Genomic DNA, 23253 nt, shown 5'->3' on the forward strand with positions numbered 1-23253 from the left:
CGAAATGAACACATCTGAGAGAAGTCTACCAGTATGTTGGCTTTTATACAGATATTATAAGGATATGATCACCTTTAGGTAAATTGCAGCGGAACTACCCAAAGATGGTCACAAACATTCGACTAGACATGGTTATAGAATAATGGATATCACTCACCATAACACTGGTTGCCCCATTAGCCATAGGACCATATACTACATAGCTATGTCCGGTGATCCACCCAATATCAGCCGTACAATGGTAGACGTCGCCGGGGTGATAATCAAACGTGTATTTAAACGTTGTTGCTGTGTACAGCATATAACCAGCAGTAGTATGCAGAACACCTTTAGGTTTGCCAGTTGAACCGCTAGAACAAAAATTTACCACAAACATTGTTTTAATTTACTAGTTTACCTAGTTTAAAGGGCGGTAGTCGTCGCGTCGCGCCACGCATGCATGAGATATATAGCCAAATTATTTAATTAAAAACCGAAAATTGACTCAAATGTTGTCAGTTGGCTCCAAAATTAGGGTTAATTTTGCAGAAATATTGAAGAATATAAGAAAAAAGTGCAGAAAAATTTGAGCGAGAAAGTCTAGTGGTGAAAAGGTTAATAAGTTGGGTATGCTCAAACTGCACTGTATTAGCACTATTAAGAGCATATGTTTCTAATAAAAACACAAATAAACCAATTTACTTTTTAACCCATTGAGCATCATCATTTTTTTAGACCAAATTTTAGTTAGCCTGCTGGCTGTTTTTATGTATTTTTCAATATTTCTTTAAAAAATTTTGAACCAAATAGGCACATTTTCTTATTGGAAACAAGTCTTGAACCAAATTTTGAAAAAAAACGGATTTAAAATTTTTGAATGATGACTAAAGTTAAATGTTATACTCGTCTCATTATTGGCCATATTTTGTTACACTGAACAGGGCATTAAGATTTCTTTTAATTTTAAAAAGTAAAAAGAAATGTACCTTGTATACAACATAAAGAGTGGTTCCTCTGCACCCATCCATTCAGGTTCACATTGGTCACTGACACCAGACATCAAGTCATGCCACCATATATCTATATCAGAATTCCATGGTGTCTAGTGAAATACAAACATGTACATTGTATTATTAAGAGACCTTACTTTACGTTCTATGTCTACAGCAACTATGAGTTTACAATTATTTCTCAGTACTTATTCACTGTTATAATGCTGTACCATTACTTTCACAATCCTAGTACAGCCAGATATGAAAGGCCTTTGCTGCATTCTTGTCACGCTGTGTGGCACGGATCGCGTGGACAAGTTTCATGCTTTCTGCACGTAATAAACATCTATTTTTGGGAATGCCCAGTGGCCGAGGGGATGATGTGTAGTGGCGTGAAACTAGGTGATCAGGTGCTGCACGCGAGCGCTGGTTCTCGTCACGCACGCAGTACATGTTTACTATAATTTGACGTAGTATTTACCTTGCTGTTTATTCTGTGTTATTTGCTTACTTTACTTTCTATGTCTACAGCAACTATGAGTTTACATTGTATTATTATACATCTAGCAATGAAATCAATAAAATTTGTCATCCGTAAAAAATCTGTATCAGCATTTATTCGTATGTTTGAATTTTCCCTCGAGACATTTTATCTTCGATATCACCCATGATTGCTGCTTGAGGATGGGTAACAGGAAACATTACCCATAAATAACCTCTAATTATTTACTTGGTTGTTGGAGTCCCCTTATTAAGTCAATCTTCTAGCTCAGTTACAAATTTGAGTAGAATACATTTATTAATACCTTCATATTTTTACATGGTCTTTTAGCCTCTGGAGATGAAGATCTATCACCGCTACCATTAGCCGAGGAACCAACATGGCGTACCACAATGCACTTCTTAATATTAAAATCCCTGGAAAACAAATCAAAGCGAAAAATAACTTTCATGTACAAATTGTAGAGTTTAATTTTTCAAGATAGGCTGTCAAACTAACTCCCTAGCAGAATAACAAATTTCCCTAAGTTGCAGTGTATGGGGGAGGGGTCAATGCTGTCTGACATAATACAAGACTTTATTGATAACTTTTTTGTAGAAAACTAACTGCATTATTCTGGTAAAGTATAAAGTATAGTGAAATAAAAATAAGTCGTCGCAAGTGTTGCCCCCTTTTAAGGGGTCATGCCCTTCACAATGGCGTTACCAATATGCTGATACCATTTTTTTTAAATACATATTTACCCGTGTTTCAGGTTGGCGTAAAGGGACACAAAAAAAATGATATATAACCATAGACACAGCAGTTATTACACCAGTATAATTTGAGTCTACTTACTGTTCTTTACATTTCTCAATAGCACCATCAGCTATCTCCTTCAAATTAATCAGTTTGGGACCTCTGTATACACCATCTGATAAGACAAAGAAAAATCAACAAATCAGATCAGCCAGCAAGTACTGTAAAACCATTTATTTTCAGTGACATTTAATTTTACTATCGTACTTTTACTTTTTGAGCATATGCAATTAGAACTAATGTTACATATATGGTCATTTTAAGTAAGGCATGCTCTAATTGGTTAACAAATTCAGTCAGAGGAGTGCTGCCTGAATGTGGCTCATCAGCTTTACATGTTATTAAAGGCAACAAAAATCATTTTGCTTTTCGTCCCAGGAAAAATTAATTCATTTTTTTTTGAACAACAATATCCATGATCAACATATAATATTTAATACATGCATTAAAGAGGTAACATATCTATTTCAATTGATTCTGATTGATAGCATCCTCTGAAACAGAAATACATATGCAATAAACATTTCCCATCGTATGCGCATTGCACTGATACTTATATGCAAAAAAATGTGAGTTTAGGTTTCCAATTGATGCAATCAATGAAGAAAAGCCAAACATTTTGTTTTGGCCTAAAGGCATGTACACTGACAGCCATAAACCAGTGACTGAGCCTCTGCCTATCAAATAATTGCATGCACCTATGATTGGTTAAAAGTGATCATGTGATAAATCTATAAATAAACTCTCAATATATATGCAAATATTTCAATATATAGAGCATCTATTTGAAAGCATGCGTCTATCAGAAAATAACTAGAATGAATATACATGTATCTACAGTTGAACCATAACCCTCTTGTCTATGGTTGAATGGCATCAAATATATATCATACATCCCCTATAGGTACTCACAGTATTGCAATTGACAGTGGTTACCACTACTAAAACTTACCGGCAGTGACTAGTGTTCCACATTTTGCATCTAATATTCGTCCAGCAAGAGAATCTGATGAGAAACCACCAAACTGTGAAAAACAAACAAAAATTAAATATTAAGCCAATATTCTCACAAGAAAACTGAACACCACGATAAGATCACATGTAAATTCAGAAATTTGAGAAATACTAGTCAATTTTTGTTTGTTTATTTATTAATTATGCAATTCAACAGGCATCTTTGCCAGCCAAATTTCATTTATTCAGTCGTTTTCTCAACATTATACCTTTGAAAATTTCCCCTCATTAACCTGTATTCACTATCAACGAAATTAAACAATGATGCATGCTCTGGTGCATTTCCATGGTAAATAGAAGACAAAGTCATGTGTTGTGATGGGTTTCAATGTAAATTCAAAGCCAAAAAACAAGGTTGCATGTTTTTGTCAATCAAATCATAAAGGGTTAAATACAGCTTTTCTTAACACGATGATGCACGGGTTCGTAGAGATGGCCATGAATGGTGAGCTTCAGCGAAAAGGTATAAATCAGACGATATTCAATGGGCAAAGCCAATTCCAGTTCAGGAATGGGAGGAAGTTCTTGATATAAGTAGTGGTAATCCAAATCATGTTGGACCAAGAATTCTGCGATGTTTAACATGCACTAAGGGTAAGCACAGCACATGTGACCAACAGATTTATGTTCCCTCCAACTGGAGATGATACAAGACTGACAAGTGGGTAGAATGTACTCTGTTTCAACTGCTAAGAGTGCAGCCGATCACTTGAGTTAAATCCACAATCTCCCTAATGTTAGACAGCCACACTAAATATTTATCCACACACATCAGGTTTCATAAAATGAAATTATTATATTAAAACTGCAGTCTCAAAATATGTCATGACTGTATGCTGATGAGTTACTGTTTATTAACATTTTCCTTGGTATTTGTAAGGTGTTACCAGTGATTATTATATGGCAGTATTCACACTGTGTAGCACAAACCTCTAGTTTAGTGGTGTCTTCTCATGTGACTGCCCTCTATTGTGAATTTTGACAAAACTGCTGTTTAATCAGCAAAATACTAAAGGCAGTTAGCAAACTACACGATTAAAATTGTTGAATAAATGGAAAAAATGTCAATGTCAAGACACTATAAACCATTTTTTTTAGCAATCGTATAATTTGCAGTGTTCAAAGGTGTATAAAATTGTACCAAAACACAGAAAAACAGAAGCACATTATATTTATATTGTTTTTCTTAAATAGTGTACTAAAACACTGAAATAAGAATGACAAAACAAAATACACTACCAATCATCTATATATATATATATATATATATATATATATATATATATATATATATATATATATATATATATATATATATATATAAATAAATGTATATACATGTATAAATATATAAAAAAAATGTTTCTGGTCAATTAATTAATTTTTTTAAATGCAGGCAGTTTTTTTTATTTTTATCTCGAAATTGAATTGATGATTTTTCATTAAAATTATTTTTCTCTCTAAAATTAAGGAAAAAACCCAGACGCACACGTTTCTTAAGTGACTTGTGTTGTAACTGGAAACATCAATATTATATAAATGGCGAGAATACATTGAGGAGCTTTAGACAGGGCATGTCATTTGTGTAGTGATCAGATTGCCCATCTTTAATTGCACAGATCACAATCCACAAGAGACAATATTACCGGTACTCTTAATAGATAATGTTGAAATGACGAGATCTTTCTTGACATGGAGATACAATTACTTCAGCAAAATTACCCATCATGTGTGTAGCACATTATTAAGTGTGGTCGAACACCACAAAATGTTTTGACACCATTATGATGTTATGACCTTTGTTTGAACTGTATTCACAATAGATTGCATGCATAACACAGGATCTTGCAGTGAATTGAGATCAGACCATTGTGAAGAGATTGTACAGCCTCACCCAAAACAATTGTACTGCAGTGAGCAAGGGGCTTAAACCAAATAAAACAAATTTGAAATTACCGGCCTAAAAAAAAATTTGGGTAGATAGGTAGGCAGGGCTTTTGTTTTAATTTTTAATATTTATTTATTTTATTTTCTCCTAAATGAGTTGTACTTAAAGGTTTTTGTGAGAACATAAACTTGGTTTAACTACAGACGTGAAAAATTAATTTTCAGAATATATCTTCGTAATATGTTGATGCTAGGCATTCACTACATTGTAAAAAGTACATAAAATCAAAAAATACAACATTGGTGGAATGACCATAACTTGCATATAAATAAATAATTTTAATCTCATTTGCATAATATATTTTTTTCATTATTTCCTCAAAATTGGTAGATATGGTTACTGGAAACAGAGATTTTCTTCGATTTGGCCTTACAAGTCATTTTCGACATATAGGGACGGTTCAGGCAGATTTATAAGAAAATTAAGCCAATACGAAAATTATTAAATTACAAACAATTCAGATTTAACTGACAATTAGCAATAGTGCATTATTGTAACACTACGATTATAAATGAAATCCCATACATGGTGATTTCACATCTGTCACATGATCACATGACGCGGCCGTCACATGTTGAGGTGAAGCGGCTGTCACATCCCATTACAAAGAACCTATTATGAACTCAGAGATATACCTTGGGTATCATGTGGCAAAGGTATTAACACACTACTTTAAAAATGAACTGATGATAGTATTTATGGTTATGATAGTAAATGATATACTGTGTATAATCATAACCCTTAGAAAACAGGTCTATGGTATAATAACATTTGTATTAAACACATCCATAGGCGTAATTCACTTCATATTTTTGGGATAATCAGCAAAAAAATTATCAATAAAGCTAAGAAGCCATTATAGACATTACCGGTAGTAGAAATATAGCAAGAAAGCTAAGGAGCCTTTATAGATGTTAGTAGAATGTCAAACAAGCTAAGTAGTCTATATAAATATTTAGAAAGCTGCTAAGTAGCCTTAAGATGCAAGTATAAATATACCAAGGTAGCTAAGGAGTCTCATTAAAGGTTAGTATTACACACATTAGCCATATATTCAGTGTCGTCAGAGAGAACGATATTTACATTTGGTTGTCAACTGCCTACTCACACACCGCCAAGCGTCTATGACAGATTGTTTAATACTGCATTCAGATGAATGTTTTTAACACAAGCCAAAAATTAACTCGTTTGGGGCGCTTCTTGGACCCGGACCATCCTCGACATGTGCAGAGTCAGAACACTTTGCTTGGTTTGGATTAAACGTTGGTGCTAAAAATTCACAAAGAATAATAGAAGATTGCATATGATTTATAAATTATAAAAAAAAATAATTGGAATCCTAGCTGTATTTACAAGATTGGATTGTCAACATCGTGAAATGACATGTTTTACTTGTAACCTCTTTACCTACCTCATTCAGAGGCCACCAACAACCATTAGTGGTTAGCATAGGAAAACAATACATTCTGGGTGTGCAACTACAGAATGGGGTACACCTAATACATCGCCACCAGAATAGTTTTTCATCGCAGTCTTGAAGGACCGTCTTTTAAATACATATTTTATTTTTTTCCTACACCTGACTCCATGTAACTTTTCACTTTATTTTATAGTAAACTATGCGAGAACATGTTATATATTTTTTATTATAGTCTATACCGGTATTATTTCTACAAACCTTCGTATTTTTTTTATTATATCACATAATTTTTTGAACATGTACGTACAGTTAATACAATGCATTGTGGTTTCAATGCGCGTATTTCTCATTATTGTGGATCCTATCGGGGAATTTTTGTTGAGAACAAAAATCGTCTGAACTGCTTTTAACTGAGAATTAGGTATATACATAAGCATATACATTGATTCAGAGACTGCATATTATTTGTATTTCAAAAGATTGTCATATTTTTCAAAACACTGTAACACATGTTTCAGTTAAATGAACAAGCAGCCTATCGACTGAGATAGCTCCGCTGTTAGCAATGCACATTTCAATTAAAGAACTGAAGACATCATTAGAAAATGAACAATATGAATAGTATCAAAGCAATCGGACTTACAGTTTTTAACAAGAAGTCGAAAATATCACTTTTTACCAAAAATTACAAAAATATTCACCAAAATAAATTAATTAGAGAATTGAAGACATCATCACAAAACGAACAAATCTGAGAGAGGTCCACATGTAGTACCTATATATGTAATATCAAAGCAATCGGACTTACAGTTTTCAACAAGAAGTCGAAAATATCACTTTTTACCAAAAATGACAAAAATATTCACCAAAATTAGAGAATTGAAGATATCATCACAAAATGAACAAATCTGAGAGAGGTCCACATGTAGTACCTATATATGTGATATCAAAGCAATCGGACTTGCGGTTTTTAACAAGAAGTCAAAAATATCACTTTTTACCAAAAATGACAAAAATATTCACCAAAATTAGAGAATTGAAGATATCATCACGAAATAAACAAATCTGAGAGAGGTCCACATGTAGTACCTATATATGTAGTATCAAAGCAATTGGACTTGCGGTTTTTAACAAGAAGTCGAAAATATCACTTTTCACCAAAAAATGACAAAAATATTCACCAAAAATAGAGAATTAAAGATATCATTACAAAATGAACAAATCTGAGAGAGGTCCACATGTAGTACCTATATATGTAATATCAAAGCATTTGCACTTGCGGTTTTTTACAAGAAGTCGAAAATATCAGTTTTTACCAAAAATGACAAAAATATTCACCAAAATTAGAGAATTAAAGATATCATTACAAAATGAACAAATCTGAGAGAGGTCCACATGTAGTACCTATATATGTAATATCAAAGCAATTGCACTTGTGGTTTTTAACAAGAAGTCGAAAATATCAGTTTTTACCAAAAATGACAAAAATATTCACCAAAATTAGAGAATTAAAGATATCATTACAAAATGAACAAATCTGAGAGAGGTCCACATGTAGTACCTATATATGTAATATCAAAGCAATTGCACTTGCGTTTTTTAACAAGAAGTCGAAAATATCAGTTTTTACCAAAAATGACAAAAATATTCACCAAAATTAGAGAATTGAAGATATCATCACGAAATGAACAAATCTGAGAGAGGTCCACATGTAGTACCTATATATGTAATATCAAAGCAATTGCACTTGCGGTTTTTAACAAGAAGTCGAAAATATCAGTTTTTACCAAAAATGACAAAAATATTCACCAAAATTAGAGAATTAAAGATATCAACATGAAATGAACAAACCTAAGAGAGGTCTACCCAAGGTACATATACACCAAGTATCAAAGCATTTAGGCTTGTAGTTTTCAAGAAGAAGTCGAAAAAGTAAAACATTGACACGGACGACGACGACGACGGACAATCACTCATATGATAAGCTCCGCTCGACAAAGTCGACAGCGGAGCTAAAAAAAGGAGTTTGTGACGTGAAATATTAACTCAGGATAATTATGAAAAGGTCATCAACAGATGTGATTTTGGCTTGAGCAGACTGGGTACAGTTAATGTCTCACCTCTGTCTCGCGCAATTATTTATAGCTTTTTTGACAAATGCTGAAAGTCCATCGAAAAGAGGCTTTAGACATCACCTACTGTAAAATCTGTATTAGAAGCTGCGGTTCTATTAAAATGGTACAATGCAACAGAGGGGATGTGGTTTCTATAAGAACATCTACACATATGAGAAATGAAAAATTTTGGGTTGTCAATTGTTCAAATAAAATGGGTGCGACTTCCATTAGGGATACAGCTTCTAATACAGATCTTACACTACTAATTTGTTAGTTTGTTTTCTACTCACCACAATGGAATGAACTGCTCCTATCCGAGCACATGCTAACATAGCAACTACCAATTCTATAATCATCGGCATATAGATAGCGACATTGTCACCTTTCTTGACGCCTGAGATGAAAAAATAAATTAACAAACAATTCTGAGTATTCTTTTTTGATTGACTGTACTTTTTTTCAACATATTGTGATGCTTGTTGTAGAACCAAATTAAGGTAGAGATGCAGTTTATTCGGCTTGCTTTTTAATTGAGTAATTAGACAATGAAGATGGTATTATATATCCAACATGTTATATATTTTCTGAAAGCTTATTATACAAACTTTGTAAAACTTGTCTTTATTTTAAATATCCAGAATGCGTTTTTGATTTTGGGTCAAAAATATGCTTTTTTGGACAAAAGTGGTTTAAAAAAAATTAGCTTAAAAACTTCAAGTCCGTTTGTGGGTAAAATTACATCACTGGATACTTTGGTATACTACTAATTCAAATGCGTCCACTCATCTCTCTAACGGCTTTCAAAGTCCCACAGCATGACCTCAAAGTTCACTCTTTTCTATTTTTGCATAATTTATATATCCATGTTAATTGCAGACTTGTTATTTTTGTTCCACTCGCCGTAATAAACTGTCTGGACGCATTTTGAAGGGGGGACACCTTGTCAATAATGTGTGAAATTTTCGAGGCAAATGGCCAAAGCGTCTATCAGCTATTTTAATTTAAAACCCAAGAATTCACCAAAAATAGAAGACGAGAAAAAGGCTAATTTGCATATTTGCGCGTTAAACCGGGAATTACTGCTTTGTCATACTTTGTCATACTTTCTAGACTATTGAAATTGAAAGTTAACGTATAGACATAGACATTTTATGTAAAATCGTTGGACCAGAACAACTGCTCTTGAATATATAAATCAGAAACACGTCATTCATACCAGTGTTTTGATGGGGTCGGTAAAAACACGTGTCAATGCCCAGTAAATATGACGTCATCTCATGAATTATTAAACAGGAGGCGGTCCTAGGAAGGTGACCTTTTATCACGATCAAAACATCATGGCTTCTCTTCGATGTATTTTCAATAAAAAATCTACGAGTATTTCAGAGCCTATGGTTTACCGTGAAGAGTACAAAGTGGGATATTAAATTATTTATCCTCGATAATTGTTATGTAGTATTGAGAACCAACTCCAGGAAGCGAACGCACAATAATGACAAATCGCGTAATCCTAGAATCGAAACGCGAGGCACAGAAGTTTTGTTCAGCGTTTCCAATCCCATTTTTCCCACTGCAACATATTTGTTAAAAGAAATATTTGAATTCTGTTCGTTTTTTAAGAAGGCATTTTTTTATTTTTTTACGATTTTGGTAACGCCTTATTCAGGGATTTTCTAAGACAGTCGCAGACAATCAGCGCACGGACGTACGTACAAAACATGCTGTTGTACTACCTGCGACGGTCGCCTGCAACGTAAAAGTTCAAAAATTTCGACCGGTTTTAAATAATTTGTGTTGGATTAAATAATTAGTGTTGGAAATCTGACATGTTTTAAGAGTGCAAAATTAAGGTGCATTTTCGAGCGGTTGAATTTTTCCGAATAGAAATCAGCAAATGAAAAAAATCGGAGTGCTAAACAGTGTGTTAGTTTTAAAAAAATGGAATCTCCGTCAAATTGACGTAAACTTCCCCATTTTTCACGGAAAAAGCAAAGGTCGTGGCCGAGTTGCAGGCTAAAAAACTCAAAAATCAAAACAAAATCATCAATCAGTAAGTATTATGACAAGGAAAACAAAACATCAGACGCGGAGAAGCGGTCAGCGCGTCAAAAGAGTTGTTAATGTATCAAGTTACCTCTCTCTGTGATTTATTTTTCATTGAAATTATTTGCTTGTTTTCAATTAATTTTAGCGTACCTCTGCAATTTATTTTAGCATTGTCAGTTGTTTGCTTCATTGAATTAAACGGAGTTCGTCCGGTTGCAAACAAAGCTGTCTCGCACCACCTAGCAAAACTTGCGAATGATCGAAGTACAGGTACCCATTAGATAAAAGATACACGAAAGTTTGTATCTCCCCGACCCAGTGCAATATATGCGATTAGAATCAAAGCTCACGTGTCCCTTATTTGAGGGACCAGATTCTGCCGTAAATTCGGGATGGGATTTAGAAAAAAAATAGGACTTTTAAGGTGTATTTTGGCGTCATTTTCGGACATTTCAATCATTCCTGAATGATGCGTGAATTGAATGAACTATGACCCGTACAATCTCGATTTGCATATTGTCAATCAAAGGTCCTGTTATTTGGTTACTCATGCAAATTAGGCAATTGGACATAAACATTGCCACGTGTGAGTGTTTTTTATTTTTAACCAGAAAATAAACAGCAATTTTAACGGTGTTCCAATAAGAATTCATTGGTCAAATTTTCACAGAATGTTCTTTAGATAAAAATCTATATAAAAAACGAAAAAAACTATTTTTGATTGAAATTCACAAATAAACTGCATCTCTACCTTAAGTCTGTTCCCTGAGTCTTGAATTAAAGCGACAACTGAAATAGAGACTTTATGTTAACTATAATTACCACAGTCTCTCACTCTTCAGTAGCACAAAGTGCATGAAGGTTGTTCCTGATGTATAGACAGATTGAAATCAGTTTATTGTACAGTGGGCTAAGTTTCAAGATGGTTTCTGAATTCTTGTTTTCAAAATCTCTGTCATAAAATTTGTCCTCTGCTATAACGCTCAGTTGTGTTTTCCTTGCAGCATTTAATAATAATACTAAATAGGCAAGTTTATTATCTAAAAAGTGCAAATTATTTATCTATAGCGTTTGAAAGAAATTCTTAGTGCATGAAATGGATCAAATGAATACAATGTAATCTTAAACTTAATCTTTAATGCATGATTTGAGTACCTTCCAACTATAAGATAACATCAAACATGACTGCCCAGATGAAAAAACAAAGTGATGCACCTGGCCAGACATTAAATGCATTAAAAATATACCCTGCAATTTATTTTGATATAATCTATTTAAATACATTTAAATACATCTGTGAGAAGCAGTGTCTCAATATTACCAATATAATGCTCATCATCTAATGATGTATGTATTCATAATTGAGATTGTGACAGGGTCTAAGGACTAATCAAAACTAACAATATTTGAAATAGTTGAGAGGCTCAATTCAATCAAGTTTATCAAATAATGCCATAAAGTACAGTCATATACATCTATTTTATGTAAACAGTGAGATATCCTTGAATAATGAATGAATGGGATGCAATGCTATTTGAATATTACCGTATTTTCTCTATTAGTAGCACATCTGCTAACATGAATTACAGAGATGTTTCTATGGTCAAAGTAAGTGATATTTTAATAATTGACCACACAACCAATGCAATTCTTGGTATATAGGTGCTTATATTGGAGATGCACTTCTAATAGAGAAATTATGGTATTGAGTTTCAGCATAATGTTAAACAAATCAATATTATTTTAATTTTAAAAGATGGTGGATGTTTGCACAGACCACGTTTCAGTTTTGTGTATTATTTATATGTTATATTGAATCCATATTGAACCCTACATGGTGTGAAAACAATCGCATTTTTATAATCACAATACAATTCAATCAAACATAATTCATTGATTTGTACGTTAAGAGAGGAACTCTGAGATTATTTCTAAATTTGTGGTGCCTTATGAATCTGCATGGCTTGTAGGAAATACCAACTAAGTGTTCAAATGTCAATGATTTTTAGCATATAAAAATGTTTGTGATCATTCTGAAGTCCAAGATGCATATGGATTCAACTCTATTCTAAATTACTATGGTTCATGAAAATAGTTACATAATATGATGGTGGTAGAAACTTATTATCAAATTGCTCACACAAATTCCAGGAAAAACAAACACTATGGTGTGAATAGTAATCAAAGTAAAAAGAGGATAACATTTCAGTACAATTCATATTAAAATGCAGATAATAATGAATATATATGTTACCTTGACTTTTTAACACGTTAGCGAATTTACAGACAGACTTGAGTAATTCACTGTAGGTTATTTTGGAACTATCGTCAGGATCATTGCCTTCCCTGAAATTAAATGAAAAATAAAATTAGATAAAATGAAAATATGGTGTGGAACAATGTTATTCTCGCCGGGAGCGAATATCTGAGCATTTTAAACTGCCTGGCAACAAGTCATTGTCAATGACATGTCCCCGTTCCGTTCATATTTGAGTGACATATACATTCAAAGCAGATCATGACCGAAATGCACCTGCATATGTACAACACATTGTGCTAAATCTGAACAAAATCCATCCATGCATGACTGAGATCCGGTTCTGGAATTGTGAAAATACGTGATTTTGATGCATTTTCGGCCTTAAATTGGCCATCATTCCGCTATTGTTAAGCAGATCATGAAACAAATGCACATATCTATTTGTGACATGATGTACCATGTGTGTGTGAAGTTTGAACTTGATCAATCCAGACATGTCTTGGATACGGATCCAGAACTGAATTCTTTAACAAAATGGCCGCCAGTCGGCCATTTCGAACTTGATCCGAAAAAAAAAAAGACGTGCATCAAGGTCCTATTATGTTTAATGTATGTACCAAATTTGAACAAAATCCATCCATGCATAACTGAGATATGGGTCCGGAATGGTAAAAATGTGCGATTTCAATGCATTTTCGGCCTTAAAGCGGCCCCCATTTGGCTATCGTTAATGAGATCATGAAACAAATGCACATACATATTTGTGACATGATGTACCTTGTGTGTGTGAAGTTTGAACTTGATCAATCCAGACATGTCTCGGATACGGATCCAGAACTGAATTCTTTAAAACAAAATGGCCGCCAGTCGGCTATTTCGAACTTGATCCGAAAAAAAAAAATGACGTGCATCAAGGTCCTATTATGTCTAATGTATGTACCAAATTTGAACAAAATCCATCCATGCATAACTGAGATATGGGTCCGGAATGGTGAAAATGTGCGATTTCAATGCATTTTCGGCCTTAAAGCGGCCCCCATTTGGCTATCGTTAATGAGATCATGAAACAAATGCACATACATATTTGTGACATGATGTACCTTGTGTGTGTGAAGTTTGAACTTGATCAATCCAGACATGTCTCGGATACGGATCCAGAACTGAATTCTTTAAAACAAAATGGCCGCCAGTCGGCTATTTCGAACTTGATCCGAAAAAAAAATGACGTGCATCAAGGTCCTATTATGTCTAATGTATGTACCAAATTTGAACAAAATCCATCCATGCATAACTGAGATATGGGTCCGGAATGGTGAAAATGTGCGATTTCAATGCATTTTCGGCCTTAAAGCGGCCCCCATTTGGCTATCGTTAATGAGATCATGAAACAAATGCACATACATATTTGTGACATGATGTACCTTGTGTGTGTGAAGTTTGAACTTGATCAATCCAGACATGTCTCGGATACGGATCCAGAACTGAATTCTTTAAAACAAAATGGCCGCCAGTCGGCTATTTCGAACTTGATCCGAAAAAAAAAATGACGTGCATCAAGGTCCTATTATGTTTAATGTATGTACCAAATTTGAATGAAATCCGTCCATGCATAACTGAGATCCGGGTCTGGAATGGTGAAAATGTGCGATTTCAATGCATTTTCGGCCTTAAAGCGGCTGCCATTTGGCTATCGTTAATGAGATCATGAAACAAATGCACATACATATTTGTGACATGATGTATCTTGTGTGTGTGAAGTTTGAACTCGATCAATCCAAGCATGTCTCAGATACGGATCCAGAACTGAATTCTTTAAAACAAAATGGCCGCCAGTCGGCCATTTCGAACCCGATCCAAAAAAAAAAATGACGTGCATCAAGGTCCTATTATGTTTAATGTATGTACCAAATTTGAACAAAATCCGTCCATGCATAACTGAGATCCGGGTCCGGAATGGTGAAAATGTGCGATTTTGATGCATTTTCGGCCTTAAAATGGCCGCTATTCGGCTATCGTTAATGAGATCATGAAACAAATGCACATACATATTTGTGACATGATGTATCTTGTGTGTGTGAAGTTTGAACTCGATCAATCCAAGCATGTCTCAGATACGGATCCAGAACTGAATTCTTTAAAACAAAATGGCCGCCAGTCGGCCATTTCGAACCCGATCCAAAAAAAAAAATGACGTGCATCAAGGTCCTATTATGTTTAATGTATGTACCAAATTTGAACAAAATCCGTCCATGCATAACTGAGATCCGGGTCCGGAATGGTGAAAATGTGCGATTTTGATGCATTTTCGGCCTTAAAATGGCCGCTATTCGGCTATCGTTAATCGGATCATGAAAAAAATGCATGTGCATATGTCCCATATAATGTGTGATGTATGAGTGAAGTTTGAACTTAATCGGTCCATGCATGTTCGAGATACAGGTGATCACGGACGCACGGACGCACGGACGCACACAGGGCAAAACATAAGTCCCCGTTTTCGGACTGCGTCCGAACGGGGACTAACAAGCGGTGAAAACAACGGTCTAAAACTCTAAAAAAAGTGAAAAAAAGCTCTTCAACTGGTGTTCCACAGCAGCTAACACAGAGCCCACAGAAATATTGTGTTTAGCAACAAAAAAAGTTATGTGATGTAGCTTCCCCTCAAGAATATTAATTAGTTTGAGCTTTTGATGATCATTTTTAGTGATACCGTATTTGCTCCATTAGTAGCTCATGCACTATAATGCAAATAAAACCAGTACATGTATCTATGGTCAAAATAAGTCACATCTTAATTATCCAAAATATGAACACATTTGATGATATACATTGTATTTGCTCTTTCTAAAAATAAATAAGTACAATACAGTAAATCAGCAAATATATTGAAAATTTGGTACGATGACATATTTTTGTTTTTTAAGCAGCTTGCCGTTCTTTAACCAAACCTGTTACCAGTCACCAATGGAGAATTAATTTACATTCCACAAAACACAATATGACAATTTCTCCACCAATTTTAAACCATGAAATATACAAATGAAAACAACGTTTAGAAAAGTGTCACCACCCACAGAAAAGTTATTTTAACATCACAGTATAAATGTTATAAATCAATAATTTCAACTTATTTTTTGTACATGTAGTATATTACTAATATGAGACATATTTGGGCAAATTACTCAGCATAATTTAGATATCTGTCTCATATTTGTAACATTAAATTTGGTAAATCCTACAAAAAAAAGTTAAAATCATTGAAGTTTTCATGAATGGGCAAAGCCAACTTGGAAGTTAAGTTACACCCGGACTATCTATATTACACATACAAATGAAACAGCATTATGTCTCAGCAGTGCTTTATTTGAGAGCTGTACTAATCACTCACATTGAAGTCTGAATCTCTACATGTTGCGAATACCAAGCAGGCTTTCTGTGCGACACTTTGAGGCGCCAAGCGTTAAACGGGGTTAACGAACGTCATTTCAAGCGAATTGATATGGCTTACATAAAATGGATGGTTGAATTTTATCAGTCCAATTGATTAGTCAGCCACTTAAGTCACAGACAGCAAAGCTATTAAGTCTCGGAAAGACCACAACTACAGATCGTTTTAATCAGTATTAAACACAGCAGGTGAAGTAAAGTATGTGGTATATACAGCAGGTTGTATTCTTTGCATGTGTTTCAGATGTTTAGACATAAAAATATTGTGGTCATCGGAAAATAATTTTGTCTTGAAATTGGCAGAATATTAATTTTTTCTTTGCTTTTCATTAATTATATATACGGTCTACGTGAATAGAGGATTTTCCGTACAATTGCGAGATCTCGCGAGATGCATGAAAGACGCGCGTCAAACGTCTGCCGCAAAAATCGAACGATTTGATTTTGAACTCGAATTTCCTTATTTCGTAGCTCACACCGACCGGCCGATCTTCGACAGAGGAATATTGCTTCCGAATACCCTTACTTAATCGAAATTGTCTATCATCAAATGTGGACAGCACATTATTAAGCAAGGAAATGTCCCCAAAATACTTTCGCGTTTGTCGAATCCCACGCGATGTTTGACGTCACTACGACGCTATGACCTTTGTTTGTCCTGTTTTTACGTTCGAATTCACGCATAACGCGTGATTCTCGCAGTGTACGGAAAATGGTCTATTACTGAGGAAAATATTTCACAACAGTAAGGAAAAGTTATTTTGGGCTATTGATAAGAATCCTTAAAAACGTTTTACCATTGTTAAGCAATTTCTACAATGATTGGACAATGCCACTCATAGCCCATCATTGAGAAAATTTTGTTCCTGCATGATTTTCAGGCTCATTTTATCAGAAACCACAGAAATTGGGAGATTCGGACTCAATAACAGCCTCGGTGAGTTTATAGTGAACTCATATAAAAGGAATAGCATTGAAAGTAAGTGGCAGATTCTGAAGTAAACACAACTCCCTATAGGACAAAAAGAAATGGCTGTAGTTAAATTAACTTGGAATACTGGCATTTGTCTGACAAGAAAGGAGTTAATACGTCTTTCAAATTAGCCAGATAAAAAGCTTATCTTAGAGGCCACACAATATAAGTCTTTAGTTTACAAATTGCCTCAATCAATTACCAACATCAACACAGTTATTACAATTTTTTTTTTTTATATAGATATCATATGTGACATATCTGAATGTAAAACTTATTAATAATCATAGCTTGTTAAACTCAACCAAATCAAACATTTTTTCAATCACACAGATTTACAGAAAAATATTTTTTTCATACAGTACAATACGCAGTGATATATTGCGACTGAAAGCACACAAAGTCTGAGCTCATGTAAATTTGGTTTCTGGGAAATCCAATTTACCCAGATACTGTTTCACAGACAAGTATGTACATAGTAATTTCAAAGCAATTTATAATTTAACGAAAATCATACGCATTAATTAAATATAACAGTTTGTATGATTTATGGACAATATTGCATGTACATTAATGGCATGTACATTGTACGTGTACAAATTATTTCTACTATAGTTGTACACCCTTTTGAATTTTGGGTCAACCCATTTTTTGTATTCAATCTTTATTAGGATTTTAAATCAGGTCTACCAATCACGAAATAGGCGCAAACCTCCTAAAGTTGAGTACAGTCACAAAATAAATTTAACTGAAGCGGAATCTGGGATTGGTTGAAAAAAAAAACATTCCAGTGGAGGGAGGGGGGGGGGGGGGAGGATTTTGCAACTAATAAAACAGTCACAGAATAATCAAACAGACTATATAACATGATGTATATTCTGAAAGGAATAATAAATTCTAGAAAAACATAATTATGTGTTTGAGAGCAAGGTAAAGAAAAAAATATTTAGAGGAGGGGCACAGACCTACATGTAGGTGTACCATTATACATCAGAAATGCATTTACCGGTAGGTATAGACTATAAAACACTGAACAGGGTTTTTTAGCGGCGCCACCAAGTGGGGGAGATAGGGTTCTCCTTACCAGGGTGTGAAGTTTTTAATAATTCTAAGTTAAAATGGAGCATTCTATGGCCTCCTTGGGGCCAAAATTACTATCAGACAGGTCACAGTTGAAGACAGTGGTCACATGTGATCCCTGGTCAATCAGAATTTTATGGTTGCCAGAGGATCTGCTCCCCAGGGTATGGGTGATGGCACTGCACCCCTGTTCCCTTGTTTAAAAAAATCCCTGTCTGAAATCAGTGAGCTGCAATTAGTCTAAAACACATTTTTCCGTAATTTGTAGTTTTGTGCACAATTAAAGAGTTTCTTTGCTATAGATGAAGTTGCTGAATTTTTCCTAGACTTATCTGGACTATAGCATATTCGTTTCCGAGCCCCCTCCTCTTCTCCTAAAGTCCTCACTGCCTTAAACTGGGTACATTGTAATTTCAATCCAAGAAAACTCTAAGGAATTACATTAACTGACAAGTGAATACAAATTAGATTGTTATCATAGCAATCGTAACATAACAACTGGTAAGTGACTAAATTGAATTAACTGAATTTTCCGTGTTTTTCAATTACTCTAGGCAAAAGGAAAGCAAGGTTAAGATATATGTCCTAACTTTTTCATCACCAGACTTTCTCACCCAAATTTTTTCTGCACTTTTTTTCTTATATTCTTCAATATTTCTGGAAATAAAACTGAGATTTGAGTCAATTTTCAGTTTTAACTCGAAAAATGTGTCAAGGAAAATGCAGACTATAAACAGGACCATTTTGTGAATTTGTAATGAAAGAAGCGATCTGGCGGTGAAAAGGTTAAAATACAAGCCTACTCATACTATTTTGTAATAAATTATACTGCCAGCCAACAAGAGGATGCTGATCTGAAAAAAAAGCTTGGGAATTACCAGCTTATTTTTCAGGAAAATTATGCTTATATTTTAGTGAATGGCAGCTATTTTGTCCTCTAACAATTTCAAAAATTTGAGTTTAAAAAACTATAATATTTTTCAAATTTTCTGAAAACATGGTACTGTAAAACGCAACAAAATATTATTTACTGTAATGAACATTATCATTCAATTTATGACCAACTTTCTAAAAAATTAGAAGTAGACTTCTATATAGGCATTCTGATATTTAAAAAAAAAAAGGTGAAGAAACCAAAATTATTGTAAAATATATATAAAATATATGCCTCCAAAAATTCATCATCAAATAATTAACAAGACAACACTGTAACATTGAAAATGTTATATGAAAACAACACCTTTATAAAATTGAATATTTTTGGTTCATGCATGAGACCCATTGATGTGATTGATGCTATAAAACCACAGCGTGTCTTTATAAAATCCAATTACTAAAGTCATGCATAAAAAAAATAAATCAAATTTACATACTAGTATCATGTGATTGGGGCTCATAGTACGAATGGGTAATGTTCTAAGTGTTTTATTTGAGAGCTGATTCAGTCAATGACTGTTACATGCTGATGACATTAGTACTGTCACACTGATTAACACCTTGAGAAAAAAGACAATCATTTGACAATGACATGGGATGTGTATTTCTCCTCTCAACATCACGATGTGACAAATCCTCCAGGCCAACTGATAACTGAATGTCAGAGAGAAATTTTGTAGCAATGAAAATTTCCTGAGGTTCACTATAGATGAGTAATTCAAGATTTGTTATGAGATTAACGACTCTTAACAACATTAAATCAGTTTCAAACATTAGAAACTCAAACTGTGTAGTATTCATTAAATCCAACCACAGCAAAGTATTGCATGTCACCAGTATCAAGAAATTATCTCTTGAAAACACTAATGTATTCATAGTTCAAGTTTCTCATCAGTGTACAAGACAACCAGGCAGGTAACTTTCAAATTCAACTAGCCCTGCATTCAAGATTATTTTCAAAATACTTCCATTCTCATTCTCAACATGTTGTCGAAAAACAAATTTAAATTTCCCATTTTAAATTTTATGATCTTTGTATCAGCCATCAAAGAAGGATAGCGATCAACTTTATCCAATATTATTATTTAGTATAATTGCATTTTTAACATTGTTATTGAATCAGAATTTATTTTCAAGACTACTTGATATGTAAATTTTTTACCAGTCTGACTGAAAAGTCACCCGCCTCAGGCATACGAATGGGCAGTAATTTTAAACAGTGCTCTCATCGAAACAAAACTGTTTCCATGTATTTGTTTCTTAATCAGTTGAATTAATTATTACACCATATTTACTCTATTACAAGCACAACTCTAATAGAAGCACACAAAAACCAAAATTGCAATTATTGTAGGCTAGATCATTAATAAAATATATTCACAATGTAACATTAAACTCAATCATGAGAAAGAAATCAACAGGTTGGGGTTGGTGACCACTAAAACAATAACATGACTCAAAATTAACAGTAGCCTAAGCCTAAGTTGTCAAATCCAAATACTATAAAATGACTAATTTTCACTGGGTTTAAATTTTGCTGATTTACTATTTCAGGCATATTCAGTGGGTTTTAAATTCACAGTTTTATCATTTAGATAATGTGTTCTATGCTAAATTTTACATATTCACTAGGTTTTAATTTAGCGCATTTTCCAGTAATTTGTTATTTGTTTATATTTGTTAAGAAAAATTGCAAGCTAGCTAGCTAGAAACAGACAGAAAAAAGGATGCATGCAAGGTGTTACAGAGAAATCATGTTGGTACATACATTTGTATAACATAAGAATGTTCAGACAAAAAAATTGCACTTGTGAATGTCATGCTTTTCCAAGCCATCCATACCCCTGATTGACCCTCTTACTTCAAACCTGCCTATTAGCTGGATTTACTTTTTTATGAAAACTTACAATTTTGTTAAGGAGTCAGTGTTATTGTCATCAATGATTTCAACTTGTTCTATTTAATGTTTACCTATAAATACATATTTTTACGGTATGTTTGTTTTTAATTTTTATGGTATGATGACCAATCACTGAATTTATTAATTATATATTATGTTATTTTTCGAAGTAGTAAACATGTTTTTAACACGAACTGAGAGTTGACACACAGCAATAATTACAGGTGATGATCTGTTTGACAACAAACAACAACGACAATGTCAATGTAGCAGAACCGAACCAGGAAGTGACTGGAGGTGAAGAAACAGAGAAGCGTCGGTCACTGGTACAATGGATTTCCTATTATTTGCCGTTCCATTGAATCCAGAGGCGTTCCCGCTCATCGTATAGTGTGAAACCGTCGGTGTAGTAAATACTAATGGTTTGACAAGCGACATACATTTCATGACCCGTAAATTCTTTGTTTACACGTGGCGGGTATCAGATATGATCGGATATGCGGCAACAAGGGCACACACAACTCGGTGACGGTACTTACCAGAAGAAAGCTACCTGATCTCCGAGACCTTTTTCATTCACATTACGATCTAAAACATTATAACAAATGTTTGTGACAGCTCCCTTCATCCATTTAACGTCAATTTTTCCTTTGCTGACATCGAAATTGTATTCCAGTATCTTGCCGGTCGGTGGCGTTTTCCAATAGAAATCTTTTGCAATCTTCCCCCAAAACTCGTCCGGGTTGTCCATAGATTGCTTATACATCTCTTTGTATTTCTCCATAGAAGATATGTGCGCATTTTTCTGGAAATCCGCATTTGGCTTGTAGAGAGCATGCAACTCGGCTTGGTGATCGGCCATTTTGGAAGCAGAATGCAGAAAGCAGAAAGGGTGTAGGAACAGCCGTTTACTCCCTCTGGAGAAATCACGCTGATCTAAAATATTTTCAATAATCTGGATATTTGAACAGAATAATTAAAATTAATATCAGCCAACCTGTTACACACAATTTCAAATAAAGATTAGCATATCAGTAAAAATATATTGATATTATTCTTCAATGATTTATATTTTAACACATGACCACAAGCTGGCGCTGTTTACGGGGTCGTTTATGAATGAAGACGATGGGCGTGTCCCTCCGTGCAGGAAAGTAGTCTTGTGATTGGATGGCCTTGATGAGGCGACCCTGGCTACGACATACATTATATGTGTACTTGTTTCTAACTGAATACCATGGGCCCCGGGCATGGGCCACACAGTTGGATGTCTCGATGATCAGTTATTCAATAACACTGGGCCAATAACGAACATAATAGGAGCAAGTATTTAGTTTTTGAATTGAAACAAATTATATATATCATTGTGAAAAAAAGAAAGAAATAATTTCTCTAATACACACTTGATTTCCTTGGTTATCAAAGGTTATACGATTTAGAGTATTTGGAAATAGTTCTGCAATTATAAAACTATTAACGTTTCTGGATGCCATCATTTTAGTTTTTTTTTTCAAAACCAAACCTATATTATATACTGCCCTCAAGAGGCAATTTCAGTGTTTCCTTTGTTTTTATTCAGGAAAGGGTTATACTAGTAGTTGGTGGGATTAATATTCGGCAGTGGAATATAAGAAAGTCAATTCCGACACCAACGCTGTACATACAATGCTCTGTTAAACGAGATATGATCTTGTCACACTGTGTGATACATGGTGAATATACATGTATTGAGTTATGTTTCAGAGTGGACTAATCCTGGCGTTGTTAATTACAATGTCAATTTAATTTCTTCACACGTTGCAATAGAGGGGAAATGTCATTCTCTGTGACTGCACCAAAGA

At 34.1% G+C, this 23253-nt stretch overlaps 1 protein-coding gene across 1 annotated transcript in view; it reads right to left on the reverse strand.

The window, feature by feature from the left end:
- Positions 1-22298, reverse strand: part of LOC100373834 (acetyl-coenzyme A synthetase, cytoplasmic-like) — a 32181-nt gene extending 9883 nt beyond the window's left edge. Inside the window, exons 1-8 of the mRNA XM_085493377.1 lie at positions 21952-22298; positions 13071-13162; positions 9061-9164; positions 3224-3296; positions 2311-2386; positions 1778-1889; positions 966-1081; positions 158-350 (exon numbers count right to left, since the gene is read on the reverse strand). Coding sequence (XP_085349503.1) covers positions 158-350; positions 966-1081; positions 1778-1889; positions 2311-2386; positions 3224-3296; positions 9061-9164; positions 13071-13162; positions 21952-22274 — 1089 coding nt within the window. The 5' untranslated portion in view covers positions 22275-22298. The remainder of the gene's footprint in view (positions 1-157; positions 351-965; positions 1082-1777; positions 1890-2310; positions 2387-3223; positions 3297-9060; positions 9165-13070; positions 13163-21951) is intronic.
- Between the last annotated feature and the right edge of the window lie 955 nt (positions 22299-23253).

This window comes from Saccoglossus kowalevskii, chromosome 18 (assembly GCF_978046115.1).
Source record: "Saccoglossus kowalevskii chromosome 18, keSacKowa6.1, whole genome shotgun sequence".
NCBI classification, from domain to species: Eukaryota; Metazoa; Hemichordata; class Enteropneusta; family Harrimaniidae; genus Saccoglossus; species Saccoglossus kowalevskii.